General features: G+C 38.3%; 1 protein-coding gene across 2 annotated transcripts; it reads left to right on the top strand.

Moving 5' to 3' along the window:
* Window positions 1-64: 64 nt before the first annotated feature.
* LOC117216623 (pyruvate carboxylase, mitochondrial) lies at window positions 65-26069 on the top strand. 2 transcript variants are annotated; one of them, XM_033463488.1, is made up of 14 exons: window positions 65-195; window positions 10973-11501; window positions 13286-13605; window positions 14416-14566; window positions 15755-15966; window positions 16839-17041; window positions 17297-17558; window positions 17710-18028; window positions 19571-19621; window positions 21188-21655; window positions 22100-22489; window positions 22575-23010; window positions 23219-23615; window positions 23758-26069. In XM_033463488.1, the coding sequence occupies exons 2-14, from the start codon at window positions 11369-11371 to the stop codon at window positions 24004-24006; spliced, it is 3591 nt and encodes a 1196-aa protein (XP_033319379.1). In that variant the 5' UTR covers window positions 65-195; window positions 10973-11368; the 3' UTR covers window positions 24007-26069. The 2 variants fall into 2 exon arrangements, with proteins under 2 accessions (XP_033319379.1, XP_033319380.1); XM_033463489.1 differs by lacking the exon at window positions 19571-19621.
* The last annotated feature ends 443 nt before the right edge of the window (window positions 26070-26512 follow it).

The raw sequence follows: 26512 nt of genomic DNA, 5'->3' as shown, positions 1-26512 counted from the left end.
GGCGTAACCGCTAGCTGGCGACACCGTCGGTCGTCCGTAGAAACGCGCATCACGGTACGAGCAGGCGCCTGTCTATTTCCATAGAGGTCGAACGCGTGTACCAGCGAGAACAGTTCGACGTGCTTCAAGATTTCACTGCGGCTTAGACTTCAGCCGGACGGGGTCTGGCCTACCTTGTCCCCGGCGTGCAACACCGTAAGTACACCGAATTATTGAATGAGATTCGACGTGTTTTCGTCTGTTTCACCGTGTTACGTCTTCCGATCGTTTGCGTCGCGTTCGATCTTTCCGTGCACAGTATTTCCCGGTGCGGCAATGAATTATTGACAATTCATGGTCGCCGGCAAATGATCGAGTGAAGCTGGCCCAGAAACCTGAAATCCCTTGGCTGTCACGATTGCAGTGCCGAAACAACGCGTGTGTGTGCTTTGCTTGAGATTTGCGTGCGTGCTGAGTTTCGCGGTCTGCGCCAACAACGAAATTGACCCACGCGAGTTATCGTGCCGCGGTTCGCTGCTCTCGATTCGAGAGTCTGTGGTTCGAGATGCGCCGATTGGCCGCGCGTGTACCAACATTTTTGGCATTTTTATTCGTACACCACTTTCGACCGAATTCAAATTGGCGCATCCGCGATTACAACACGCCCGTCTCGGGTAAACATAGATGCACAAATCCTGGCAACAATTCGAAATCGACCAACGTCGAATGCACCATCGAGGGGTCTCTGTTTCGTGCGTTTTTTTTTCTTTAATGCACAGTGAGAATAAGAAGGGATAACGTGTTGTGTAATTCTTGCGTCGGTGACAAACTCGTTAGAATCGAACGTCAAAGAGTCGTCGAAACGAACATTTACGAACGTTCTGGCCATATGATCTACCCCGAATGACGGTTTAGGACGTTTATGTAATAATTCGGTGAATCGTCATGGTCGATCAACGAGGTCTCGATGCAGGGTCGAAGATCACGAGATTCCGCGTTGATTGCTCGAGCGTGGACATGCTCTTTCAGATTTGGAAAATCAATTTTTTCTTGCCTTTCTGTTTCTATAGTTAGATATTTTTATTATTACGAACAACTTCAAACAACCAAAATCTCTTTACAATTAGAATTCCGATGTCAACGAGCTGAAAGATTAATATTGCAAGCGATTGTCTCTAGTTTAATCGTAAATTTGGCAACTAGTATCGTTACGAGTTAACGGAATTAAAGCGATCGAAGCTGCTCGTGAGTGAATGGGAGCGTACAATTCTTTGATCTGATAAAATAATTTTTTATTACGTAACTTCATTTCTTGCCTTCATATAGGAAAATATTATGTACAGAATAACTCTTCAGCGATACGATCTCCCCTTTACAGAAGAGAGATTTGGTTTTCGTACGCTTATCGAATTGCTTTAATCTTGCAATTAATCTGTACGGACGAGAAACTAACTTTTTATGACAATATAAGTTTAATTAATACAGTCATTCGAAATTTATTACAGGGTTTTCCCGGGAATTGAAATTCTCGGTGCTTTTTTCTGATACATATCATTCACGTCGTTTTATTTATTCTAATTCTTTTATATATTTTCTTTGCAACATTAAAGAGAGCAATTATAAGGTTAATTTCGGTATAGCACACTAGAGTTGACGTTGTAATTGACGTCCACACACGAATATCATTCCTTAAATTACGTTTTTAAATTTCTATTCGGAAGTATCAATTCATAAATATTTATATATCGACGCCAATGTGCGCAGAATTTGCAATGCATGTTGTTTAAATGTGTTCATGTATGCAGTCCTTTTTCCACTCCGTCCATATATTTTTCCCGTATCGGTTACAGAATTCGACTGATATATTAGAAGCGCTAGTGAATAGCTAGCGAAAATGTAACGTTACATATCTAGTGGCGCTTGAAACGTAAACAATATTGCACGATGATTAGGTCAACTGTTTTTGATTCATACCAACGAAGATGAAAGCGAATAATAGAAACTGCTAGCTCTTTCTATCTTTTTATATCTTCAACTTTCCTTATCTTATACTTGTATCACATCTATCCGTGGAATTTCTGCATTCAAGTATGCCGATGAATGAAAGCAATTATTTAATGAATCAATGGCTGCGATATAGTTGTTGCTTGATTAGAGAAAAAAACCTATGGTATGTATTACAAATTGTATTACTTCACTTTAACGAGAGTCGTAATTTGATAATTTGGTAATTCTTAAGATAATCGTAACACACAGTTCGTTGATCGATGCTGAAGATTTAGATTTTTCAAGTCTCTACGTAGAAGTTAATTCACCCTATGCGTAACTACGGTTAGATAATCAGACGTATCATTCCTCCGATAACAAATTGCTTGTTTTCTCAATGAGACCAATGACAAATATCGATCGGTGAATGACAATTACGTACCAACAACGCGAATACAAGAAGATTAATAACGCGTGTACAAACACACGCTTCGCCTGGCGTTTCGTTAGTTTACGCGTTTGTTCCTTTTCGAGTCAAAATTTTTCCCAGTAGCCTTCGAGACGTTTTTACTGAAATTTTCCCTCGGTACATGTCTTATTACGTTTATATCGTATATTTGGCAGCGTAAGATCGTTAATTACATTCACTGACGTTTAATCGCGTTGGTTAAACATTGATGTATCGCGGCTGCATCTCTGATACACCTGCAATTCGTGCGACAAATACGCACAAGTGTGTTAATTGACGCAGTATGCGTATGAATACGACGACTAGAGCACGTGTAATTACAGAGCGCGTGTGCAGGCGCCAATCAAACGAGACGCATCATTTTCCGCAGTCTTCCTCTTCTCCCCGCTTTGCGCATTGTCCGTCGTTCTATTTATTCTCTTGTGACCAGCGCGTTTTTTCTTTTTTTTTTTCGTACAATCTTCCATAAACGTTTCACGAATATTACGTCGACGAATTGTGTGCTTTATCGTAAAAAAATCTGTTATTGGTAACGACGAGCCTTCTAGTGGATGATTTAAATGTACAGGTCTATGAGTTTGGTAAAAGTCGCGTTACTTCTTGGGTCGTCTTTACGAAATAACTGACCAACACAATCTGTCAGCTTCGGTCAACAAGAAGCTAACAACGATTCTGGTACTTTTAAACATATATACACATTAACACACACGTACATTAACGCGTATTCACTGGCCGAATACACACGAAGGTTGCGTAGCAACGTCCAAAGAATAATCCACGACAATTCCAATACACGAGTCATCGTTCTCTTTCTCAAAGAAACAAGTTTTCACTGGGTCCAATTTGACGGTTACCTTCTCCGATATAATGCACTATATCGCTGTGAACTAGATAATCCTGACGATATATCGTATAGGATGTTCAAACTGTGCCAAAACGAACGAGACAGTCCTCAAGGAGGAACGTTTACGTGCTCCCTCAACAGTCGGTTAACGTTCCTACCTCCCTACTTGCCTGCTAGAAATATCGATTCAGTTGACGCCCCTTTTTCGGACCAACGTTGAAATCGTTAGCTACGATCACCCCGCTCTTTAATATAACTCTTTCGTATAGTCGGTCTGCTTAGTTTTCATCTGGCCACTTTTAATACTGACGGATCAGTGTTTTTAATCTTAAAAATCGATATCATTTTGCAGCATCGAATCGCCGTTGGACTCACAAACGCAGTCGCGAGGCGATAAAAACGATAAGCGTTACGATGTGAACCATAAGATTCGTCATAATATTTAACGAGTGAAAAAATCGAATGAAAAGGATGAATTTAGCTTCCACCTTTTTAGCCATGATTATAAATTATGAATTCGCATAGACATTTATGGTCTAACGATTACGAAAGGATCGTAGTGTACAACGTTCGTTGAATAGATTCGTACGAATCGTTGTTTGTTTTCTAACAAAGTCTAAATTTAACTCAGTCTTAACAAAGTCTTAATTAACTCAGTCTAAATTTAATCGTACGATTATATGAAACGATATCAGTATTTTTCCAAATTCTGTATATCTATATTTTTAATACATGAGATCTCGCACGATCTTGTCCCGGCTTACGTTGTAAGGAGGGAAAAGATAAATAACGAACTTTGGATGTTACACGCACCAACGTGTTTTGTTGCGAAATAGTAGCTCAGCTTTAACACCTTAATTAAGTACATTAATTCAAATTACTGGAGTTAAACCTTGAGTTTAATTATAATATATTATATGTGCGTAATATCATTATCGCAGGACATTTACATGCTTCTCTCCTTATTTCGATTACTTATGAAATGTTTTTTACGCGAAAGACGTAGCTATTCTCCGATGCAAACAGATTTTTAATTTGTAATATTTTTCGCCATTATATTTTCCTTCGCTTCGTAAAGGAATCACTGTGCTGATGCAAATCTCCACTTTGTGCAGTAGAATTAGTTTCAGTAATAGGTGAAATTAAACTTTGTTTTACATTGTGTGCCACTTCGTGCAATCGCAAAGTTCATCGTACTTCCTATTGTACTGTGTTGTATACTGCAATGTGTTTCATCTCCCAGTTGTAAAACAATCGTACACCGTGTTTCAATAATAATAATATTATTATTACTATTCGTTGCTTCATCGAAGAATAAAATTTCTCCTAAAATGGCACGGAACAAAATGATAAACATTGTTCAACGATGTCTGGCAAATCTACAGGGTGGTTGGTAACTGGTGGTACAAGCGGAAAGGGGGTGATTCTACGCGAAAAAAGAAGTCGAAAATATAGAATAAAAATTTTTCGTTCGAGGCTTTGTTTTCGAGAAAATCGACTTTGAATTTTCGCTCGGTATGCGTGCACTTTATCACGTCTCGTTATAACGGATCTCACTGTAGATTTTTAAAAAAATTAAAAAAAAATTTAAAAAAATTTTTATTTCATATTTTCGTCTTCTTTTTTCACGTAGAATCACCCCCTTTCCGCTTGTACCACCAGTTACCAACCACCCTGTATATGACTCGCGGCTCAACTGTTTCTGACATTACGCTGTTGCGGGATCGATATTTGCAATTATTTCATTATTTCTCACTAGTATATATATATATATAGATATTCACATCGCAACACAATGACGTACCGCGACTAGTTTAGTTGAAATACAATCTTAGCAACGTTTAACGAGTTTAATTTGATGAAGTCCTATAACATGGAAAATAGGGATAGACTAATTAAGAAGTCATATCAATGACGCAGAAGTCTTCGATGTAGATAAGGAAGACCAACGTATAGGAATAGAAGACCAAACAGATAATTGTTTTTTGTTCATTTTGAAAAAAATCGCGACATGTGGTTTTCACTTTCGTACTTTGATGTTTGCCAGCATTTGCACTTATATTTAATTTATCCTAGTTGTATATTTTGCCAATAATTTGTATCGTTCGATCTTTCCAGTGAATTTGATATGGTTGAGCAAATAACGACTTTGACGACATAATGTTTTGGACAGCGACGTGTATCGCATAGATATCCATTTAAATTTCACTTCCGATTAAACCACAAGGACGTATATTTGACTTGATTAGCCAGCACAACAAAGATTACCAGATACTCTGAGCGACACGATTAGTGTCAATTATGGTCTATTTCTTTAGAACATGACACCTTTCCTGCATGTATTCGACCTAACGTTTAATGCTAATACATTTGATATATCTGATAAAATTATACAATTTTTACCATTCATTCGGTCTTACGGAAAATTACTCCTTTAATCTAAAGGAAACAAGTACGCATTGTAATCTCTACATTTTCCATATTACGAATACCGATAAACGACAGATTGTTTCAAAAATAGCAACGCTGTAGTAACGCAAACAACATATATCGCTATCAAAATATGTGGAAACGATGGGAATTAAATGGAAATATTTCGAAATTTTGCTGCTTTGTAAGACGCGGACGGTAATCAACGAATGAACGTTTCAATTGTTTTCATTTAAAAATTGATCAAAGATTCTATTTCGATCAACCATGCGAAACAAAATTATTACGAGTGACGTGAATGGACGTGAATAGAAAATCTATAGATCGTTTGAAATTATAAATATTATTTTAATTATATGCCATGTGACATTAGTACCTATATTGACAGAGTTGGGAATAAAAAAAGCCCGTGTGTGCAACGAGGTTGAAAGGTCAGTAGTTCGGTAGATTATCCAGCGGATGTTTTGCAACTGCGTGACAAACGCACAAAGTAGTTTTATAGTTTGTAGGTCTATTGAAGTTGTTCGCACAACTTTATTGAAGTTGTTTTCCAGAAGGCACGTGCTACACTAATCTCGAGGTATTTCAAGAATGGATTTTACTCGCTGTTATCTAATCGATCGTTCCAAAAAAAGCAGTCACACTGATGTACGTTAGAGGCATATTCGACAAATTCTGAAGCGGAGTGAAATTCCTAGAGCTAGAAAGCTTGATAAATGAAGTATATATTTCGTAAACAACTTCTCAAGGAAGTTATTAATAACACAATGTGTAACGATAAAAATAAAGTAGCGAAGAAAATCGATAGAATTTAAAAAATAAACATTTAAAACGCTGTTTCTCGCGATAGATACCATATGTAAAACGAAAACGGCTCTTAAATTTCAGTGTGACGTGTTCAACGAATATTAAATTGACGACTTATTGAATGGTCATTGACCAATAAACACATAGACGGAGATTGTGTACAGCCATCGCGGCAACGGGTGCACGCGAGTAACTTTAGATTTTAAAACACCAGATAAATTTCATTTTTTCTTAAATATGTTCACAGATCAATGGTTTTTGTAACAATTCAAAGAATTATTTAGTAAATACGAATAGCGTAAGGGTATCGGCAACGTAATAGTATTACATTATCTACGGAAAGCTCGTTCGAACGACGAAGGAAATTTATTTTTACTTTGATTATCGTAAGATAAAAATTAAAATGCAAATACGTTACTGTACAAGTATTGGATAGACATTGAAGCGAAATTTGAAGCTGTTTCGAAAGGGAGAAACCAATAATGATAAAGCCTATTCTACGACACGCGTCAATTTAATGTGTTGGACAGAATATTACGTTCAAGGTCGATTAACAACGCGCTTGAATGGCTTCGTTCGTACAATAATACAACTTTCTCTTTGTATCTTGACGTATTTGTTACTACAAAAAAAAAAAAAAAACTACAATCATCAGAGATTACTATGAAAATTACATGTTCGATATTTCTTAATCGTCGTAGTAAATTGATATAGCGATGTACGTGAATTGTAAGAAAAAATAATAGAAACAGATATCGTTGCGAGAGATTATCTAACGCGACTCGCAAATCGTCTTACGGTTGTACAGCATGAAATATAGTTTCCCAGGATTCTTTTAGTAACGTGCATCATTGTGCTACTTTATTACGTCTTCGTCATCGCATTAATAGCGACAGAAGAAGCTAAGTCGAATGGGAAATAGAAGAGGTAACGATCATCTCTGTTTCTAATTCTCGGTTTCCAACTTTTAAATAAATCAAGCGGCGCATTTCTGCCTTTGCCTCTATCGGGGAGCAAGAGGAACGCGAAAAGCATAAAAACCGGAGACAACGAGTTTCTGTCGAATGAAATTTAAATCGCTGCCGCGGTAGTTACATAAGAGACTTATTTTGAGTATTTCCTTCTGATTTTGCGCAAGGTCGAAGAGCTCTTATATTGTCGTTTAGTATCTCCTATATGCATATGTAAATCTTGGCAATACGACGTGTCCGACTCATCGATCCGCACATTCATAGAGATCGAACGTTAATGTGTTTTTTAAACAGCTTCTATACAACCAACAGACGTACATACATTTATAAGTAAATATGTCTAAATAGGAACGAGAATGCCGAGGAAGGTACGAAATAGCTACGAAATGGGCAAAGTTTTGATATTAATTATTTGTATAGAATATTTTATTGATCGTTTATGTAACCCTTCAAACTGAACACTGGCAATATGGCATCTTTATACATGTCAATGACACGAATCATTATTTTAATTTTCCTGGCGAACGGGGGGACATTATGTTACAAGACTGTTCTATTTAGAACGCCGTTGAATTCTGGCAGAAGTTTGTGACTTTATTTCTGCATTGTCAACTATGATTCATAATAATTCAAGAATTATAATATCATTCAGAGATAAGACTTTCTGTTTCAACGAACGAAGCGGCTCTTATTTTATTTATTTTATTTATTTATTTTTAGTCCGTGTCTTTTGGCTTTGGACGACTTTCGGTTTACATCTCTTATTTATATCTAACGCTTATCCTTCTTTGGCTTTTGCTTCCTTGCTGTGTTCCCTCCCTGTCGTGAAGTGGCTCTTATATACGTGCTTAAAATTATACTTTAATGTTACCTACCTACTCAATCAACGATATGTCAACATTCTTTTATAGAATCAGCGATCCAGTTACGTTCTTATGAATATGTAGAATATAATTCCATAAGTACGATATAAAGTAAACACGATCAAAAGCATCCATCTTCTTCCTTCGTCCACTCTTCCATATATAGTATCGAGAATGAGGGATAACATTCAATAGCATCCCCTCTGCGCAAAAGGCTGAAGGGACCATGGTACGTTTTTACGTCTAATACGATATGTTCTACGCACACGCACACGCACACATATATCGACACACGTTGGAGACGATCCTTTCTAAAATTGAATGCGCACGCACCCTTTTACCTGAGTCAAATGTTGAGTAGCGAACCATTTCTTTTCGCGATAAAGTCTATCCGGACCAATTTGCGTAGAACTTTGTAGAATCGCGTTTGTAGTCTGTACAGAGTCCTGTCCAGCGACATACAGCATTTGACGCACTCGCTTTAGCTTTAATGTTCGACAATGTCCAATTTATCTGTTGATATTTTATTCGATGTTGTTCCATGATTCGATAGAAAATAAAGTGATATCTTCGAAGTATTTATACATCGTTCGTGAAACGTAAGTAATTATAGTTGTCAGTCATTCGATGTAAATAATAGTTGTGCAAATGTTTACAAAGCTGAGCAGAAGGATTAATCGGATAAAAAGTTTCAAACGTTTTACATTTGCTATTTCCAATTAAGACTGATAGGTTCGTGATTATTTTTTTAGCCAGAGAACGCATGAATTTATGCGTGTATCGAGTGCGTTACGTTTGCAAATTACTGTCTCGTCTGAGGTTCATAGTCTACGCGTTACGCAAGAAATGCGTTCTGGAAAACGCACGATGTCAAAGAACGATAAAAATTGGCATTAGAATCAACTGGCATCGATTCTTTCTCGGGAGGATCGTAAGACGCGATTCATTTGTTCTTTTATCGTTTCATCGTTGACGTTTATCTTCTTAGCTTCTTAAATACTTTTTTCATTTATCACGCGAACAACCCCATTTCGGTGGAACATGAAGAAAGTCGAGAGGAAGAGATGCAGCGATCTTTTCACGCACACGATTCACTGTGCAATTGAACGAATCAATGCTGCTTCGTAGTTTCTTCGCACGTGTGTATTAAATTTAAATGTTCTCTGACGTGTGCGAATTCAGACGAAACGGAGAATATCCGACTCGTCTGGAAAATTTGCGTTTCAGATTTACGGCAGAAATATCATTCTGTTTCGTCGAACAAAACGACTCAATCGCATCTCTAATCTTCATACAAATTGTGTTTTAATTGGTTCGTCGGGTCTCCCTATTAAGAGCTTTCGCGTTGACTTTTGGTTAAACGAACGTAACAAGAGTATCTGGGTCAAAATAAGTGGAGCATTTACAATGTCAAGGTATTAAAAAATATGGACGTGTCGTGATCGGTGATCTCTGACTTTGAAATCGGATCTCGGGAACTGGTTGCCATTTATGGAAATCCAGACAAGGTCGTCGAAGGGATTGCACAATCGATTACACAATTCTCAATCGCTGTTCGATTACACGGCGATATTTTCTGATTGATTGGAAACAAGTGGTTTAGGCAGAATATAATGTTCTTTCATAAACATTAACTCGACACGAAACATTCACGTAGTTAGGCTATTTTTAAAATATCTTCTACTACGGAATATATTTAGCATCGGAATGATCAAAGAGTCACTGTAACGATTTTAAAAATAGTCCAAAACAAAATCCCAAGTTGTTCGGCCTTAATTGATTCGTCAAAAGCAAAACATTGAAAATGTATACATACTATATCGTAAATCTGTGTTCGTTTCATCGTTTCGATGGTTAGAACGAATTCGTCGTTTTAATTTATTCATCGTTATACTCGTGGCGGTTTACATACAACAAGGCCACACATTCAGAAGGAGACTTTAACCGGGCTTTATTTATGAGAGGAGCGTATCGTGTAACGGCGTTGACGACCGAAGCTGAGAATCGCCGATTCAAAGTACGCGTCTAATGTTATTCTAATAATAAACTCATTTGTTCCATTATCGTACTTGATCCGAAAGTCAAGCGATCGTTTCCAGTAGAAAATATTTTCTGTATACGTTTTGCTTGGCATCGACCTATGGTTTAAGAAACTGTCTGACTCACGATGTTTCGTTATGATCGACGCGCAAAGTGCATCAGAACATCGTGCGGTGAAGTTTGTAAAATAATTTCAGGCTTTTCTTACGTTTGATCCTTTCCGATTAATCTTATCCCCCACCATTCTTATCAATTTTCTATTTTTTGTATCGATTGTACTTGTATGAAATCGTTCCTTGACAAGTAAACACCTAGCAGAGAAAAGTCTGTTCGTAAAAAATCAATCTCGCATGATTAACAGTGAACGACTAACAATTAGGAGATAGCACTCGATGATTTAACGTTAAAAGCAAACACTGTCCAGGTGTCCCTGTCATCGGTAACAATTTACGACGAAATATTTAATAATAATTTTACTTACTGTACCTCGAAATGACGTCAGTACCCACTGTTTTGAACTCTGCCGCTCGCTATACCAAGGATTTGTTTGATCACGCGCGAACTTTAATATCTATTGTTTCAGAAAGCTGGCAATCACTCCACGCCGGACTCTCGATAAGCTTCCAGCCGGTGCAGCTTCCAGCCGTTGCAATCGAACTTTTACGATACATCGAGACGCGTGGAGCGACATATACGAAACAGTGTGGTTCGATTAAGAGATAACAAAGAGTGATAAATTCCGCGTGGAGCAAGAGAGAGAAAGAGAGAGAGAAAGAGAAATATTTCTTTTATTATTCAAGATTAGCAGCAAAGGCTATAGTGGCGTTGTTGCGGTTAAAAGTTCCTTTGGAAGGATATATCGAGGCGAGATATTTAACGAAGTTAACGCGGTACTTAAGATTAAGAGAAGATTCTAATCGAACGGTGTAAATTGATCTACGTTTGGTGAAAGTGTCCCACGCGACTCTACATCGTAAAAATGCAGTCCTCACGTGCTAGATACGCACTGACCAAACACAGGAACGTGTTGCAAGTGTATAAAATTGCAAAAAGATGTTTCGCTAGCGATATCAAGTACAAACCAATCCGGAGCGTCCTCGTCGCCAATCGAGGTGAGTTTCGCCTTCTTTCGTTTCTAACAGTTTCATCTGTTCCAGCTTCAAGCCGTATAACGCGGTTCATAACACGGTGTTAGTTTTGTAATTTATTTTGTAGCGTCAGCTCGTAATAATCGGACTCTCCAAGCATGATTCAGATCGGGACGAATACATTTAAAAAATTGATGTCAAAGTTCAGGGGTGTGAAATTACTGATTGCGAGAAAGCGATGGGTAAACAAAGATTTAACCACGTTATTTCAATAAATTGATGCAACTCTGCAAGGCAATAGAGATATTATTACTAATTAAAGATTACAATGCTCGTTATTAAAGTTTCTCCGGTTATTCGATCGAACGCATACAAAATATTTGGACTAAATAAACGATGCTACCTTTCCTTTGTATATAATCGAATTTTTATAAATCGCTATCGCAATATCTAGAACCGATCTATTCGTCTAAATATTGTCAACGTCAATGTCGAAGTCAAGCCATTCACGTGTCTATCTTTAGCTCGAGTCGTAATTGACCCACTAATGATAAATCATTTAAAGATGTCATAATTCAACGCAAAACAGGGATTATTAATAAGATCGTTTTATCTTTATATAATTCGAGATTAACAATGATTAACATATTGGACGCCGTTTAAACAATCTGCTTTAATTCTTCTTCTATCGCAATTCGCATTTATTATATCGTTCCACTGCCAGTGCAATTATCGGTTTCGATTATTTCTAGTAGGCGATAAATTAACGATGCTAGGAAATTTTGTAGAAGCGATGTAGAGCGAGAAGCGGACACCGGTGTCGCCATGTATTCGTCTTAAACATAGAGAGTGTGCCTATTTGGTTCGCGTTCTTTGGCAGAAGAGTCCTAAAGAGGTATTTATATAAATCACGAGACTGAGATCGCTGTGCGAGCATTATTGTGTCTACGTTTGATAACGAACGTCGTTAATATCCAATCAATAGGATGACGTATCTTTGTGGCGATGAAAAATGAATATTTTGAAAAACGAGATATTTCTCTTCGTAGTATCACACTCTTTGTTTGTCGTAGGAAAGATTCAAGTTTCGAGATTAGAAAACGATGTGTATTCAAAGATAATTATATCTGGAAATTTAATTCGCTTACTAGTTGCACGATTCAGGCAATATTGCGCTAATCTTATCAAAATCAGGTTTTATCGTTATTTTTTCCGATGAACGTATTTATGCGCATTTGAAATGAAGAATTACCGCAAACGTGCATACAAATGTAAGAAAATAGTACGCGTTATTCCTTAGATAATAATTTCTTCGCCATCTTTCAGGCCATGCGAAACGCGCTAACAAGTTATAAATATTCCAACGTTAGGTTCATGTTTGTGCAAATTGTTTTACTGGCCACTCGTATTAGAGAAATTATTAACATACGCTTCTATGGATATTTAAGTATCCTATTAAACTATGTGGCTCGATAGAAAACTGTGTTTCATACGTTACGAATTACGACTCGAACGTCAAATGTTTTACCTTTATGCTCGTAGCACGTTCATAAATTCCATGAGAACTTACATTTGATGAAATGTCTGCATCGATGGCTGCATCATTTTACGGAACAAGGCCGTGCGATAAATCGGTGTACGAAAACGACGGTATTCTCGTAATTTTGAATATGATGCACGTGCACGCTATTTAATCGCACGTGCGTCCTCAGCGGGGTTAATGAAGATCGGACGAAATGAGAATTCGAAATAAAGATTTCAAAGAGGAGTAATACCGCTGTAACAAAATAAATTTATTGTTCTTGCAGGAGAAATTGCCATTCGCGTGTTTCGAGCATGTACCGAACTGGGCATCCGTTCCGTGGCCATCTATTCGGAGCAGGACAAAATGCAAATGCACAGACAAAAAGCCGACGAGGGTTACGTGATCGGAAAAGGGCTTCCACCTGTTCAAGCTTACCTAAATATTCCGGAGATCCTGAAAATCGCGAAAGAGAACGATGTCGACGCTATTCATCCTGGTTATGGTTTCCTGTCGGAGCGATCGGATTTCGCGCAGGAGGTGATCAACGCTGGAATAAGATTTATCGGTCCTAGCCCCAAAGTCGTTCAACAAATGGGTGACAAGGTACGATTTCTTAAAAAAATCAAACTCTGGAATATTAATAAAATTGCGACGACCCTTGGTAACCCGGTATTTTAATTTATTACTCGTTTTTCTCTTCTCCCATTTCTACTCATTCGTTGGTTCAGTGTCGATTGTATTTATATTAGCTTTATTATTTATTTAATCTACACCTCATCAGCCTAGAAATGAAAAGTTTGTTTACAATTCCTATCATATCTACTGTTGTGCATCGACTCACGAATTTACAGATTAAGTTTAAGCGATGCAAACGTCGCGATGACCCTTTCCCAGAATCTCTGTCATCTTAAAATCATTTCTTCCCTAACCGTTGCTGATTAACGCACGCCTACCCTGGTCTAATGGTATGAGAAGAGCGTAGCAAAGAATATTCATTCACCTGCAAACCTACGCTAAGTGGAAACATCGACTCACCGCTGTAGAATTCAGGAACAATTATACTATTACTTCACTGAACTACCATACGCCTTACTCTCATTCGCTTCGTCCTAACCTGCGTGATCATTTCAAACCGAAAGAAGCACGCGAGACCCAACATCTGCCTTACTATCGTCTCTGAGTTAACTAATTGCCTATTTATTTAATCTATTTCTCTCTGTTTCTGTTTTATTACCACGTATCCCTATCTTCGGTCTTGTTTGTCTTTCTTTTCCTTTTCGAAATTCCTCGGACGATTTACTGCTTCTTCGCAGTATGTTTCGTTAGCAAGGAAATTTTCCAGACCGCCTCTCCAGGCTTTCTACTTTCCTAGATTCCACTATGCATAAATCATAAAAATTTGAAAATGATTAGGTAGCTGCGAGGCAGGCTGCGATAGAGGCTGGAGTGCCGATCGTTCCGGGAACAGACGGACCAGTAACAACATCTGACGAGGCAATGGAATTTTGTGTGAAACACGGACTGCCGGTGATATTCAAAGCTGCTTACGGAGGAGGTGGAAGAGGTAGGATTTTATCGAACTAACTTCGCTTTATCGGATAGAAACGTTCGTTTAAGCTATTTCTACGTACAAATGAAATTTTCCCTGGCTAGAATACAGCGTCTTGTTTCGTGGTTATTTTCTGTCGTGAAATAAAAACGACGTTTCGATAAAGTAGGCTGATGCTCTGGACGCGCAACGTCCAATGCATTCGTATCTGGTGTTTCCGGTGCTTTTTTTTTTGTTCTCATCTTCTTTCCCGCGGACGTCTACTCGTCACGAAAACTACTCATTGTGAAATCCACTCGGTGGAACAAGTTTATCAGTTTCTTTCCTCTGTATGATTTATGAGCAGACTTAATTACACTTCGTTGACTACTACTGGTTCCCATAATGTCCCTTTTCACGAGAATCGAGCAATTGTTGATGCGAAAACATGAAAAAATATTTGGAAAATTTTCGATGGTCGCGATATTGCACATGTTCTGAAAATAATTGCTCGTACGATAATCTCGATTCGTTAAAGTATCCGAATCGTTTTACAACTTGGAAGCAGTCAAAACAGAATATGCATTGTACTTTTATTCCAAATGCTATTTACTTAATGAGAATCGGAGATGAACGAAGCAGCATTCACAACGAACGCTCAATAAAAGCGTCACCTCAAGAGAAGATTTATGTTCGTAGTACAATTAAGATTGAGTCATTTCGTGCAACTTGAAACGAATGTAGAACGGATTAGGTATTATACATGTACGTAACTCTTTTACCTTATCTGTATAAACGCAAGTGCATTATTCTTATCTGCGAGGAAAATTATTCCTTTTTGGTAAGAATGTATTTAACGTTAACTATATACTTATATGAATTTAGTTCAAGTATACAGTAGAGCAAAAACCTTTTAAACGGTATAAATATTTCAAGTTTTCGACGCAAATACCTTTTCGCATATAATTAATTTCCATGAAATTCTGATTCGAAAGCTTTCAATTTTCATTAAATTCCATTGCAAGTTTCAAATATTCGATAAAAACGCCTGTAATTTCTGTCAATGTGTAAAGATATCCTTTCGATTTCATTAAATTGCATAAACTTCTATAGAAGAGAGATACTTTCGTTTCACGAGAATGTCGGTGATATTCTGTGTAAAATTTCTCTCAGTTGTCGGAGTTCTAAACTCCGAAATAAAGTCTATTTTCTGTACTTGGTCAGGAATGAGAGTCGTGAGACACATGGAAGAGGTTCGAGAAATGTTCGAGCGAGCTTCTTCCGAGGCGGCAGCCGCTTTCGGGAACGGTGCGATGTTCATTGAGAAATTCATCGAGAGGCCAAGGCACATCGAAGTGCAATTGTTGGGAGACAAAGCTGGCAATGTCGTTCATCTTTATGAACGTGATTGTTCCGTTCAACGTCGCCATCAAAAGGTCAGTAGAAGAAGATTTAACCGTTTCTAGACAGTGGCCATTCATCTAATAAAATCGTTTATTCGCTTTGATCCATATTACACGTATTTTTAGACACGCTAATTTATTCACGTTATTTGTAGCAACGATCGAATTGAAATTTTGAAGAATTTCGTGAAAAACTTTTCGAAGGATTAAAAATTACAGAAACATGGCGTATAAATTGGTAAAATATTTCATTTCGAGAAATTGATCGAACGATCGTTCCGTTCATCGTGAAATGCGTATCGATAGAATTTCGTTACGAGAAAGGAAAATGAATTGCAATATTACGTTTGTACTGTTGTATAAGCTGTCGTTACGTAGTTAAAGCAAAAATTACGTTACATTCTAACGTTACATAAATTACTATATACAATTTCTGAACACTCGAACGATACAGTACTACATGTTGCAAAATTGTATTTCTGCAACTATCGACGTTTGTTTGTGTTTGTTAACGTCGGTTAAATTATTAATTATACGCGAAGATAAATCGAGTACTATTTCGCAATAGGCGATTGAATAAAAATCATTCTCCTACTTCTTCGTGTCAAGGATTTGTTAGACGTTTAAATGGCATTTACGTACTCGACAGTTTCCATGTATTGCACGAAGAACGAGGACGACGTAGAAAAAAACGGGGAATAGGCATTCAAAGGACAAAACAGAAAGAAAAATGCAAAGGGAAATGAGAAGAATCGAACGACTCTAGATCAACGTGTTCGTTAACGTCGTGAAACATCGTACGAACGGAACGGTATCGCGAAATCGTTCGAAACGCGAGCTTTTGTTGTGTCGGAAGGCCGGTGCGTTCTAACGAGTCGTTCTGTTAATTAAGATAAAAATTTCAGGTCGTTGAGATCGCCCCTGCACCAATGTTAGATCCCAAGGTTAGGGCTAAGATGACAGAACACGCTGTAAGATTGGCAAAGCACGTTGGTTACTCGAACGCTGGTACCGTGGAATTTTTGGCCGACGAGTCCGGCAATTTCTACTTCATCGAGGTCAACGCTAGGTTGCAAGTTGAGCATACCGTTACCGAAGAGATCACCGGGTACGTATATCGATGCAAAAGACACGTGGAAAAAACATTTGCATAAGCGCCTATTATATTTTTGCATATGGTTGCAGCATTTACGTAAATATGGTAAATTTGTCATTCAGAAGACTAGAATTACCAAAGTGGTTCTAACGATCAATTCGTAATTTTTCACGGGAATTTCGCACATAGATTTAAGCATGTAGATTTAAGATATAATCTTTTGCGATTAAGATTTCTGTTGGATCAAGACGAATTTATTTCTCTTAGAATCGATTTGGTGCAATCACAAATCCGTATTGCCGAGGGTATCACGTTACCTGAGTTAGGTATGACTCAGGAAAAGATCGCTCCACAAGGTTTCGCGATACAGTGTCGTGTCACGACGGAAGATCCCGCGAAGAACTTCCAGCCGGATACCGGAAGAATCGAAGTATTCCGTTCTGGAGAAGGTATGGGTATCCGGTTGGATGGCGCGTCCGCATTCGCTGGTGCAATTATCTCGCCTTACTACGATTCGCTTCTCGTCAAGGTAAAGATCTATACAAATTATAGTTGAGAACAGATAGATTCGAAAGCAGACCTGTTGCTCTGTCTGTTGCTCTTTTCGCAGTCAGAAAACTCTATCGTATCGCACGGAGCTACACCATAAATACTTGTTGAAATCTCGTTCATGTTCTCAGGTAATAGCTCACGCAGGAGACTTGCAATCGTCTTGCGCGAAGATGAATCGCGCTCTCCGTGAGTTCCGAGTTCGTGGAGTGAAAACGAACATCCCGTTCCTTCTGAACGTGCTGGAAAACCAAAAGTTCCTCAATGGAAACGTTGACACGTACTTCATCGACGAGAATCCGCAGTTGTTCCAGTTCCAGCCGAGCCAGAATCGAGCTCAAAAGCTGTTAAATTATCTTGGTACTGTTCTGGTGAACGGACCAAGTACCCCGTTGGCGACGCCGCTGAAACCAGCCGAGATAAAGCCCCACATCCCACAAGTCGCTCTAGGTATTGTATCGAAGCTCTGATTGGCAACGAGATGTCCGATCACGTGTTTCCGCGACACTCACGGGAAACCTCGGTGACTGATACGCGTCGATTTTAACGAAACTTTGTATTTTGACGAACAAAGTCTAAAAGACCTGTCTTTTAGCCATAATTCCACATCGGACAATTTAGCCGTAATTCGACCGCGCCCGTTTCTTACTTTAAGGGTGCTATCGACCTTTTTATCCGAGCCAGACCTTCTATGTAAGTGCTTGTAAATCGTGAACGACGAAAAATATACGAAAGATGGTCGAAACGAGTACTGTGTTAGTGTCTTGAGATCTATAAATTTGCACGAAATATTTGTAAGTCTCAAGACAGGGTATAACTTTTATTTCAACCATATTTTGAGATCCTCCTTTGTCGTTTGCGATTTATAAACACCTAAATAAATAACAAACGGACGAATCACGGGTAAATTCTTAGGTAGATCTAATGAACATTCGCGCGAACATTCATCAAAATCGGCGTGTATCAGTCACCTTGGGTTTTCCTTGTTAGGATCACTTCTTACTTCGATTTCGTAATTGGATACGATTAAAGTAGCAAAAGCGCAAAGAAGTTCGCTTTCAATGGTGTGGGACGGCGAATCAAGGGAGCAAATCTTTTCTATTTCTTTTTTGTGTGTGAGGGGATAATTGGGTGTTTGTCGTTTGTTTCGTATGTGGGTTGTTTCTTTGACCTTTTGCCACTATAGGCAACCGAGTACTCCAGTACTGTTTGTTAGGATGCCCTTGGACGATCAATGATATCGTCATTGATATTGTATCAAGATTCTCAACGAAAATGCGATTTATCAGTAAATATTGACGATATCGTATTGACGATACATATTGATCCTTTTAGTTGGGATCCTGATAGTCTGAAGACAGCCTAATATATATGTATATATTCTTTTAATTAATATCAATAGCATTTAGTGTATAATTTTTAATGTTAGAATCCACGCGCGGTAAACGAAGATAGAATGGAAAAATTGCACGATTGGTAAATTTCGTGAAAAGAACATAAACGCATTTTTATTATTTTTATTAGGTCGCTAAGAGGGATCGTAGTATTCGCAATTAAGCAACCTTCTTGTTTCGATATTTTTTCATGCTTGTCTGCTGGATTAAAGACCGATCGGTGATCTACACTATCAAATAGTTTATGTTGCGCACTATACTATCGTGTATCTCAAAATTGGGGCTATATACTCACACGGATATACTTACAACACACGAAACCACGGAAAAACTCTTGTTTCTATAACATACTTTGTTGGCATGGTGTTTCCATTTTTATATAACGTAGCTTTAGAGTTTTCTTTTGACAGACATCGATGTGACAGAAACATTTGTGATTTAAAACTTCCTTCTTGGTGTGCACTAATTTGCAGCAATTCAAGGAAATCGTTCAGTAACTTTCTTCGTCACTTTTACTTTTAGAGATTAATCATTTCTCGTAATTACTTCTAATTGTTTATCGCATGCTTTTATCTTTTTGTTTGACCATTTTTTTTAGACTTTGCTAAGTTTGCAGCTGCAGAAGAGAGCAATGATCCAGACGCACCAGGTACGCCTTAAGATGTATCATCGTATCTTCTTAAGTTTCGTATTTTAAGTAACTGGTAATTAGATGGTTAGTTGGTTAAGGAAGGGCAGAGATGATCTTTTCGAACGGAGCTAAAGAATGGGCAGATACGACAAATTCGATATTTGCTTGTCAAAATTGAAACATTTTCGTTGCTTCTTATTTTATTTATTTTATTGCGTTGATTGTATTACAGACACGATTGGAATCCGTAATTTACAAATATTGGAATTGGAATTGGAATTTGGTTTGTACGATTGGAAGAGGTTTCGTTGGGTTAAGAGGAAAAACGTTTGTCTAAATTAAATAGCTGTTCGTTACGTGAGTGGTTTGCAAATGAAGTCATCAATATTGTTTCCGGTCAATATTTCACACAAAAAAAAAAAGAAAAAATAAGAAAAAAGAAAACGAAATTGAACGTTAAGCTTGCACGTGTCTTAGTTTCTCAGATATGATTTCAATTTCAAACTGCTCATGTAGATCTAAAAATTAAGGTGACTATAAATGTATATTTTTGTATATTAATATTTTCCAACAGTACAATTGAAAATGGAAGACGCAAAATATCTCATATTATATATTTGCAATAATTTGCAAAATATTGGAATAAGATCATTCGAAAATATACATTTTAATAATTCACCTGTTACTTAGTTTCAACGTTTTATTTAATTATTCGTTTATGGGCAACAATCACGTGTTGCGATTTAAATGGAAGCAGCATTGGCAATATAATTTGGGATAGTAGTGGAATTTTGTAATATGTTTTAAAAAGAAATCCTGAAAATACAGATTAAAGCGATGCTTTAAATAGAAAATAATTTTATGGATTTTAAAATTGTGCAGAAGGGAGGTAGATCGGTTTTTAGTTATGAACAAAGGTAGAGCAATCAATGAGAGAGATTTGAAGAGTGTACTCGTCCATTTAGACGGGTTATCTACATCAGAAGACATTATTACTTACGTCAGAGATACTTTAATTAAGAATGTCATTATACGTACACACACATGAACTATTATACAGGGTGGACAGTATATAAACTCAATGATTTTCGTTGTCAACAATTTTTAAACAAGATAAGAAAGGACAGTCTTTTGGATACAAGTCATTTATGGACACTATACAAAGTCGAACTCCCCTCAATCGCATTTTTTTCCTATCCATATATTCGATATATTCCTATCGCTATCGCTTCTCAAACAGCACCTTCCAGCTGCTCAATTATATTTAGTTTGTTGAACTTTACTTTTAAGAGCATTCATACTTGAGCGTCCATAAAACAATTGCTAAAGCGAAAGAAAAGATGATGCATCGTTCGAAAATAAGGGGGGACTTTGAGATGAGTCAATTATACATCGTCTATCCTGTATTATGTAATCTCACAAGAGACATTTTCCTTTGTTTACTCTTCGATCAATCTCTCCTTTATCTCATTCTAACGCTTTTTTTTGGACACTGCACGCGCAAGCTTACTAACCCGCATGTGAAAGCTTCCTACAGTTCCTCCGAATTTTTCGATCTTCGACTAACTTCTCTGAAATTTTCAGACATATTGGAACCACCGAAAGGCTTCCGTCACATTTACAAGGAGCAAGGCCCAGAAGCGTTCGCCAAAGCAGTCAGACAGCACAAAGGGCTACTTCTGATGGACACCACGTTCCGCGATGCTCATCAGTCTCTTCTGGCGACTCGTGTCAGGTCGCACGATCTTCTCACGATCTCTCCATTCGTCGCCCATAAGTTCAACAATCTTTATTCCCTGGAGAATTGGGGCGGCGCCACGTTCGACGTTGCTCTTAGGTTCCTCCACGAGTGTCCCTGGGAACGATTAGAAGACATGAGGAAGGCAATACCGAACATTCCTTTCCAGATGCTTCTGAGAGGCGCCAACGCTGTCGGTTACACCAATTATCCCGATAACGTTGTTTATAAATTCTGCGAACTTGCTGTACAGACTGGAATGGACGTATTCAGGGTGTTCGATTCATTAAATTATCTGCCGAATCTAATTCTTGGTAAGTCGAGGGAAACAAATCTCGGAAATTTATCCGTTTATACGTCAACGACAACGCGTTTTCTTAACGATATCATGGCAGATAGCTTTGTAGCTTTATCGTAGTCTATAACTGGACCGAGGGTTCGATAAGGACCTTGACAAGGTGCTCGAACAAATGTTTAGAAAATTCATAGTCATTCGTAGTCATTGCATGACTGTTTACAATAATTAAAAGGCGCGCGAGATAGTTTAATTAGATCGGGTGTAGAGGTAGAGATTTTGAGAAGATTCTGAGAAAAAGGATCTGGCCACGTAGCGAGGGAACCATTGACGTCTTTCTTTGGTAAGATGAATCTCGAGAGATTAACGTATACTGTCGCTGAATAAAATGGCAGGAGTGTTTCGATAGAAATAAACGCTAAACGAAACTGATGGAAATGTACGTAACGAAACGAAATTTCAGGTATGGAGGCAGCTGGTAAAGCGGGAGGCATCGTCGAGGCAGCGATTTCGTACACGGGTGACGTAAGCGATCCAAACAGGAAAAAGTATGATCTGAAATACTACACGGACTTAGCGGACGAGTTGGTAAAGGCTGGTACTCACGTGTTGGCGGTTAAGGATATGGCTGGCCTTCTGAAACCGAAAGCCGCTGTCATGTTGATCGACGCGATCAGACAGAAACACCCCGATGTTCCTATTCATGTTCATACGCACGACACCGCGGGGGCTGGAGTGGCCTCGATGTTAGCATGTGCAGAAAGCGGCGCTGACGTGGTTGACGTTGCCGTTGACAGTATGTCCGGAATGACGAGTCAACCGTCCATGGGTGCCGTGGTCGCCTCTCTTATCGGTGAGTAAGATACGAGTGTACTATGGTGACTCTTGTTCGGAATAAAACCAAGTGCCACGAAGAAGAAACATTCGAAAAATTCCAGGAACCCCGAAGGATACGCGGCTCGATCTCAGGGATATTTCGGAATACTCCGCCTATTGGGAACAGACTAGAACCTTATACGCTCCGTTCGAGTGCACGACCACTATGAAGTCTGGAAACGCGGACGTCTACCTGAACGAGATTCCTGGCGGTCAATATACGAACTTGCAGTTCCAAGCCTATTCCCTCGGTTTGGGAGAATTTTTCGAGGATGTGAAAAAAGCTTACAGAGAAGCAAATTTGTTGCTCGGAGATATTATCAAAGTTACTCCCAGTTCGAAAGTAGTTGGCGATCTGGCGCAGTTTATGGTTCAGAATAAACTTTCGGCTGACGATGTGCTGAACAAAGCTGAGGAACTGTCTTTCCCCAAATCGGTTGTAGAATTCCTGCAAGGTGCTATTGGTGAACCTCATGGAGGATTCCCCGAACCTTTCAGGTACTTGAAATTAATATACCGCCCCTTTCGCTTCGTAAATCAACAAGTTATTATCCGACTAAACTATAAATGTTTTTATCTAATTTAATTTTCTAATCTGAAAGATTGGTTCAACTTAAAGTTTGCTGCATTGTGTCTTCCTTACAAACGCGTTAGAGAAATTGTCTTTTTCTTGTTAACGAACGTATTCTATAACTGTAATTTGCAGGTCAAAGGTATTAAAAGACATGCCACGCGTAAAAGGAAGACCTGGTGCAAGTTTACCGCCATTGGATTTCGAGGCCTTGAAATCTGAACTAAAGGAAACTTACCCGCACGTATCGAACAAAGACATCATGTCAGCTGCTCTCTATCCTCAAGTTACGAACGATTACTTGAGCTTCCGGGAACAATTTGGGCCAGTGGACAGATTAGAGACGAGGATCTTCTTGACAGGAGCAAAAGTCGGAGAAGAGTTCGACGTGACGATCGAGAGGGGTAAAACCTTGGCCATTAAGACCCTGGCAATTGCCGAAGACCTCACGCCGAATGGAGAACGCGAGGTGTTTTTCGAAATGAACGGTCAACTCAGATCTGTGTTCATCAAGGACAAGGAGGCTGTTAAGGTGAATTTCACGTCACATTTTTCAGAATTTAATCGCGTTTCGACACTTTAAATCCTGAATTATGTTATCGTTGTACTCTCTTACTACCAAAAAGCGTGGTCAGGATTGAAAATTTCAACTAAACCATTTTCCTTCTAAACAGGAGCTTCACGTACACCCTAAAGCTGCGAAAGGAGACAAGAACCAAGTCGGAGCACCCATGCCTGGCACCGTGATCGACATCAGGGTGAAAGTAGGCGATTCGGTCGAGAAGGGTGCAGCCTTGGTCGTGTTATCAGCTATGAAAATGGAAATGGTTGTCCAAGCTCCGAAAGCTGGAAAGATCAAGACGCTGGACGTCACTCAGGGAATGAGATTAGAAGGAGACGATTTAGTGCTGACCTTGGAATAGAACTCTTAATCGTTCGAGACTGAGACGTCTCTGAATTCGTGTCGTTGTATACTTTCTTTCTAACAAGAGTGTATTTTGCTCGATTAATCGAAGTCGGACGTCGTTGTCGCCAAAAGCATAGGTAACGATCATTCGTGTAAATTCTCTAATCGATGATCTTTGATCGATAATTGAAACTTGAAAGTACCTTCTTTTTTATATGTATATTTCTTGGGTAATTTCTCTTCGTTTTAATCGTTGTAAGTAGCAGAAAATATCGATATAGCGTAAGATTCACGAACAAATATTTTGAAGCTTTAAAAATACGAACGAAGAAGATAGGAAGAAAATCGCTTTGCGAAGATCGATATCAGATTTCCACGACTACCTCGATGAATAACAGGAAAAAAAGCACGAGGTCGTTAGTTTAATTAAATAAAGGTGCATTTCTTCTTCGTTGACGAAGAAAATAATTGTATATGAACATTTGCTCTTACTAAAGAACAAGAGCAGCGAATGTCCCATTGATGTATTTTCATCGTCTATGGTCATCCTCGAATATCTTTTTTATTTCTTTCGATTATTATACAGAGTGCCTCGTCTCAAACACGTAACTTGATAAATATTTAGCTTCAATCATACGTAAGAACAAATAAGCCGCAGGGGACAGTTTTGTTGCAAAATTATCTTCGTGCTTTGATATAAATGCATTAGGCGCGGAAGATTTGTCGATGAGCCGCGTTAGCCGAGGCAGTTTGTATAATTATTCGTCGAGCTCATCTGTTCAAGACGGTCATCTTCTAGTATTTAATGTAACGTTTAATGCACAAACAGTTGTTCTCGCAACGAAACTTGTAATCCGTAAGCTACGAATCTCGTCTATCGATTTTTTAAGCAATTAATTAAACGCAACCATGCCACTGGATGCGCAACAAGAATTGATCTATGCTGCCTGAAATATCGATTCCTTCGTGTTCATATTTGATGTTAAGCGGAAAACGAAACGTATATTAAAGGCCTATGAATAATTTTTAAATAGCCAACAAACGTCATCGAAGGTTAAAGTTCAATAACTTTATTTCTTGCCATCGACGAGAAAAAGATACAGTAGGACTCGTCGAAATTGCACCAACTGCACTTTGTTTACTTCTTAAGATGTCAAGTGCCAGTACACCAGCGTTTCCCAAACTATGTTTCATAGAATGTTGGTTTTCAGGCTAATTGTAAATAAATCGATGATGGAACTGTAATTAATTGTTTCTTGGAAACAGTCATTCGTGTTAGGATCTATTGAACGTTTGCAGGGTGGAACTAGAATCCAGATTGTACAAAGTGATTAATTTGTGAGCGAAGGTGGTTTGGGAAACGCTATTCCTGTAGATTTAAGTCGGGAAAAGTTCCGAGAAAGGGAATTTGACGAATCTCTTGTACGATAGATTAGCTGAATGTTAGAATTTCTGTCATGTCGACGCGGATCATAGCTAAATAACTATGAATCACTTGTGAAAATACTATTCTTCAAGAATGGAATAGCATAACTCCATATTTCTTTGTGTAAAAAGTTGCAATAGTGCTTCAAAAGGGAGACAAAGAATTAAATATTGTACATACGTTAATCGGTAACAATAAGTCGATCGATACACAATCGAGGTCTTTTTTCCTAGTTCAGCTTGATGCATCGTTTTCAGACATCGAATGCAACTAACAATCCACTGCAAAGAATCAAAGATGTGATATCGATTTTTATTTTATTTTACGTTGTCACGACGGATGTCACCGTGAATGCTGGTCAGGCTGAATTCAAAAAATGGTTGTATATATTATTATCTTTATACAGTATGCGTAAATGTGTAAGGGATGACAATGTTTCTCCTTTGACTTATACTTCATAGGGTTGTACAATTGCGTTTGATATAGAAAAAGAAAAAGGGATTGAATCATTGGAATCTCCTTGTCAATGTGCGTCTACGAAATGTACGCAGTGTATTTGTGTAGATATTAAATTTTAACGAATGTAATTGTATTTGTACGAAGTAAACCGGCAAATGCAACACAATCTTTTACGATTAAACGAGTGAATTCTTTCTTGCTGTTTCCTCTATCTGTCTCTTGTAAACGGAGCTGCGTTGAATCTTTTACAAAGGACTCCGAGGATTTTATCGTATCTGTGTTTTCCGTCTTAGCAGAATTTTCTTTCGTGGCTCACTTACGAAACTCTTACGAAAGATCGTCTTACGAATTAGTTCCGCTTTGATCGCTAAACAAGTATTAAATCGTACCTTAGTCCAGATAATTTAATTTCACGTTATTCGTAAAGTAGATAAATCTCGATCTAACGTTAATTCAATTGCACTCCAATTTTCGAAGTAGTATATCTCTGTAACTGAATAATTCGTCACGGCTACCTAGTTTATCTCAAGTGCTATCACATTCAGATCATTAGAATCTATTAAAGATTACACAATATTCGTGTTTATCTTATCGTGTTGCAACGTTCAACATGTGTTCACGAACATTCTCTCGTCGT

This window comes from Bombus bifarius, unplaced genomic scaffold (genome assembly GCF_011952205.1).
Source record: "Bombus bifarius isolate JDL3187 unplaced genomic scaffold, Bbif_JDL3187 scf7180000010271, whole genome shotgun sequence".
Classification (NCBI taxonomy): Eukaryota; Metazoa; Arthropoda; class Insecta; order Hymenoptera; family Apidae; genus Bombus; species Bombus bifarius.
Note: the sequence above shows the minus strand (reverse complement) of the source record. Positions and strands in the feature narration are given on the sequence as shown.

Bases quoted from the DNA above. Each gene is read 5' to 3' on its own strand.
- LOC117216623 (XM_033463488.1), top strand. From the start codon at position 11,369: ATGCAGTCCTCACGTGCTAGATACGCACTGACCAAACACAGGAACGTG. The intron at 13,606-14,415 runs GTACGATTTCTT...GAAAATGATTAG, and splicing joins TTCAACAAATGGGTGACAAG to GTAGCTGCGAGGCAGGCTGC. The intron at 15,967-16,838 runs GTCAGTAGAAGA...TAAAAATTTCAG, and splicing joins TTCAACGTCGCCATCAAAAG to GTCGTTGAGATCGCCCCTGC.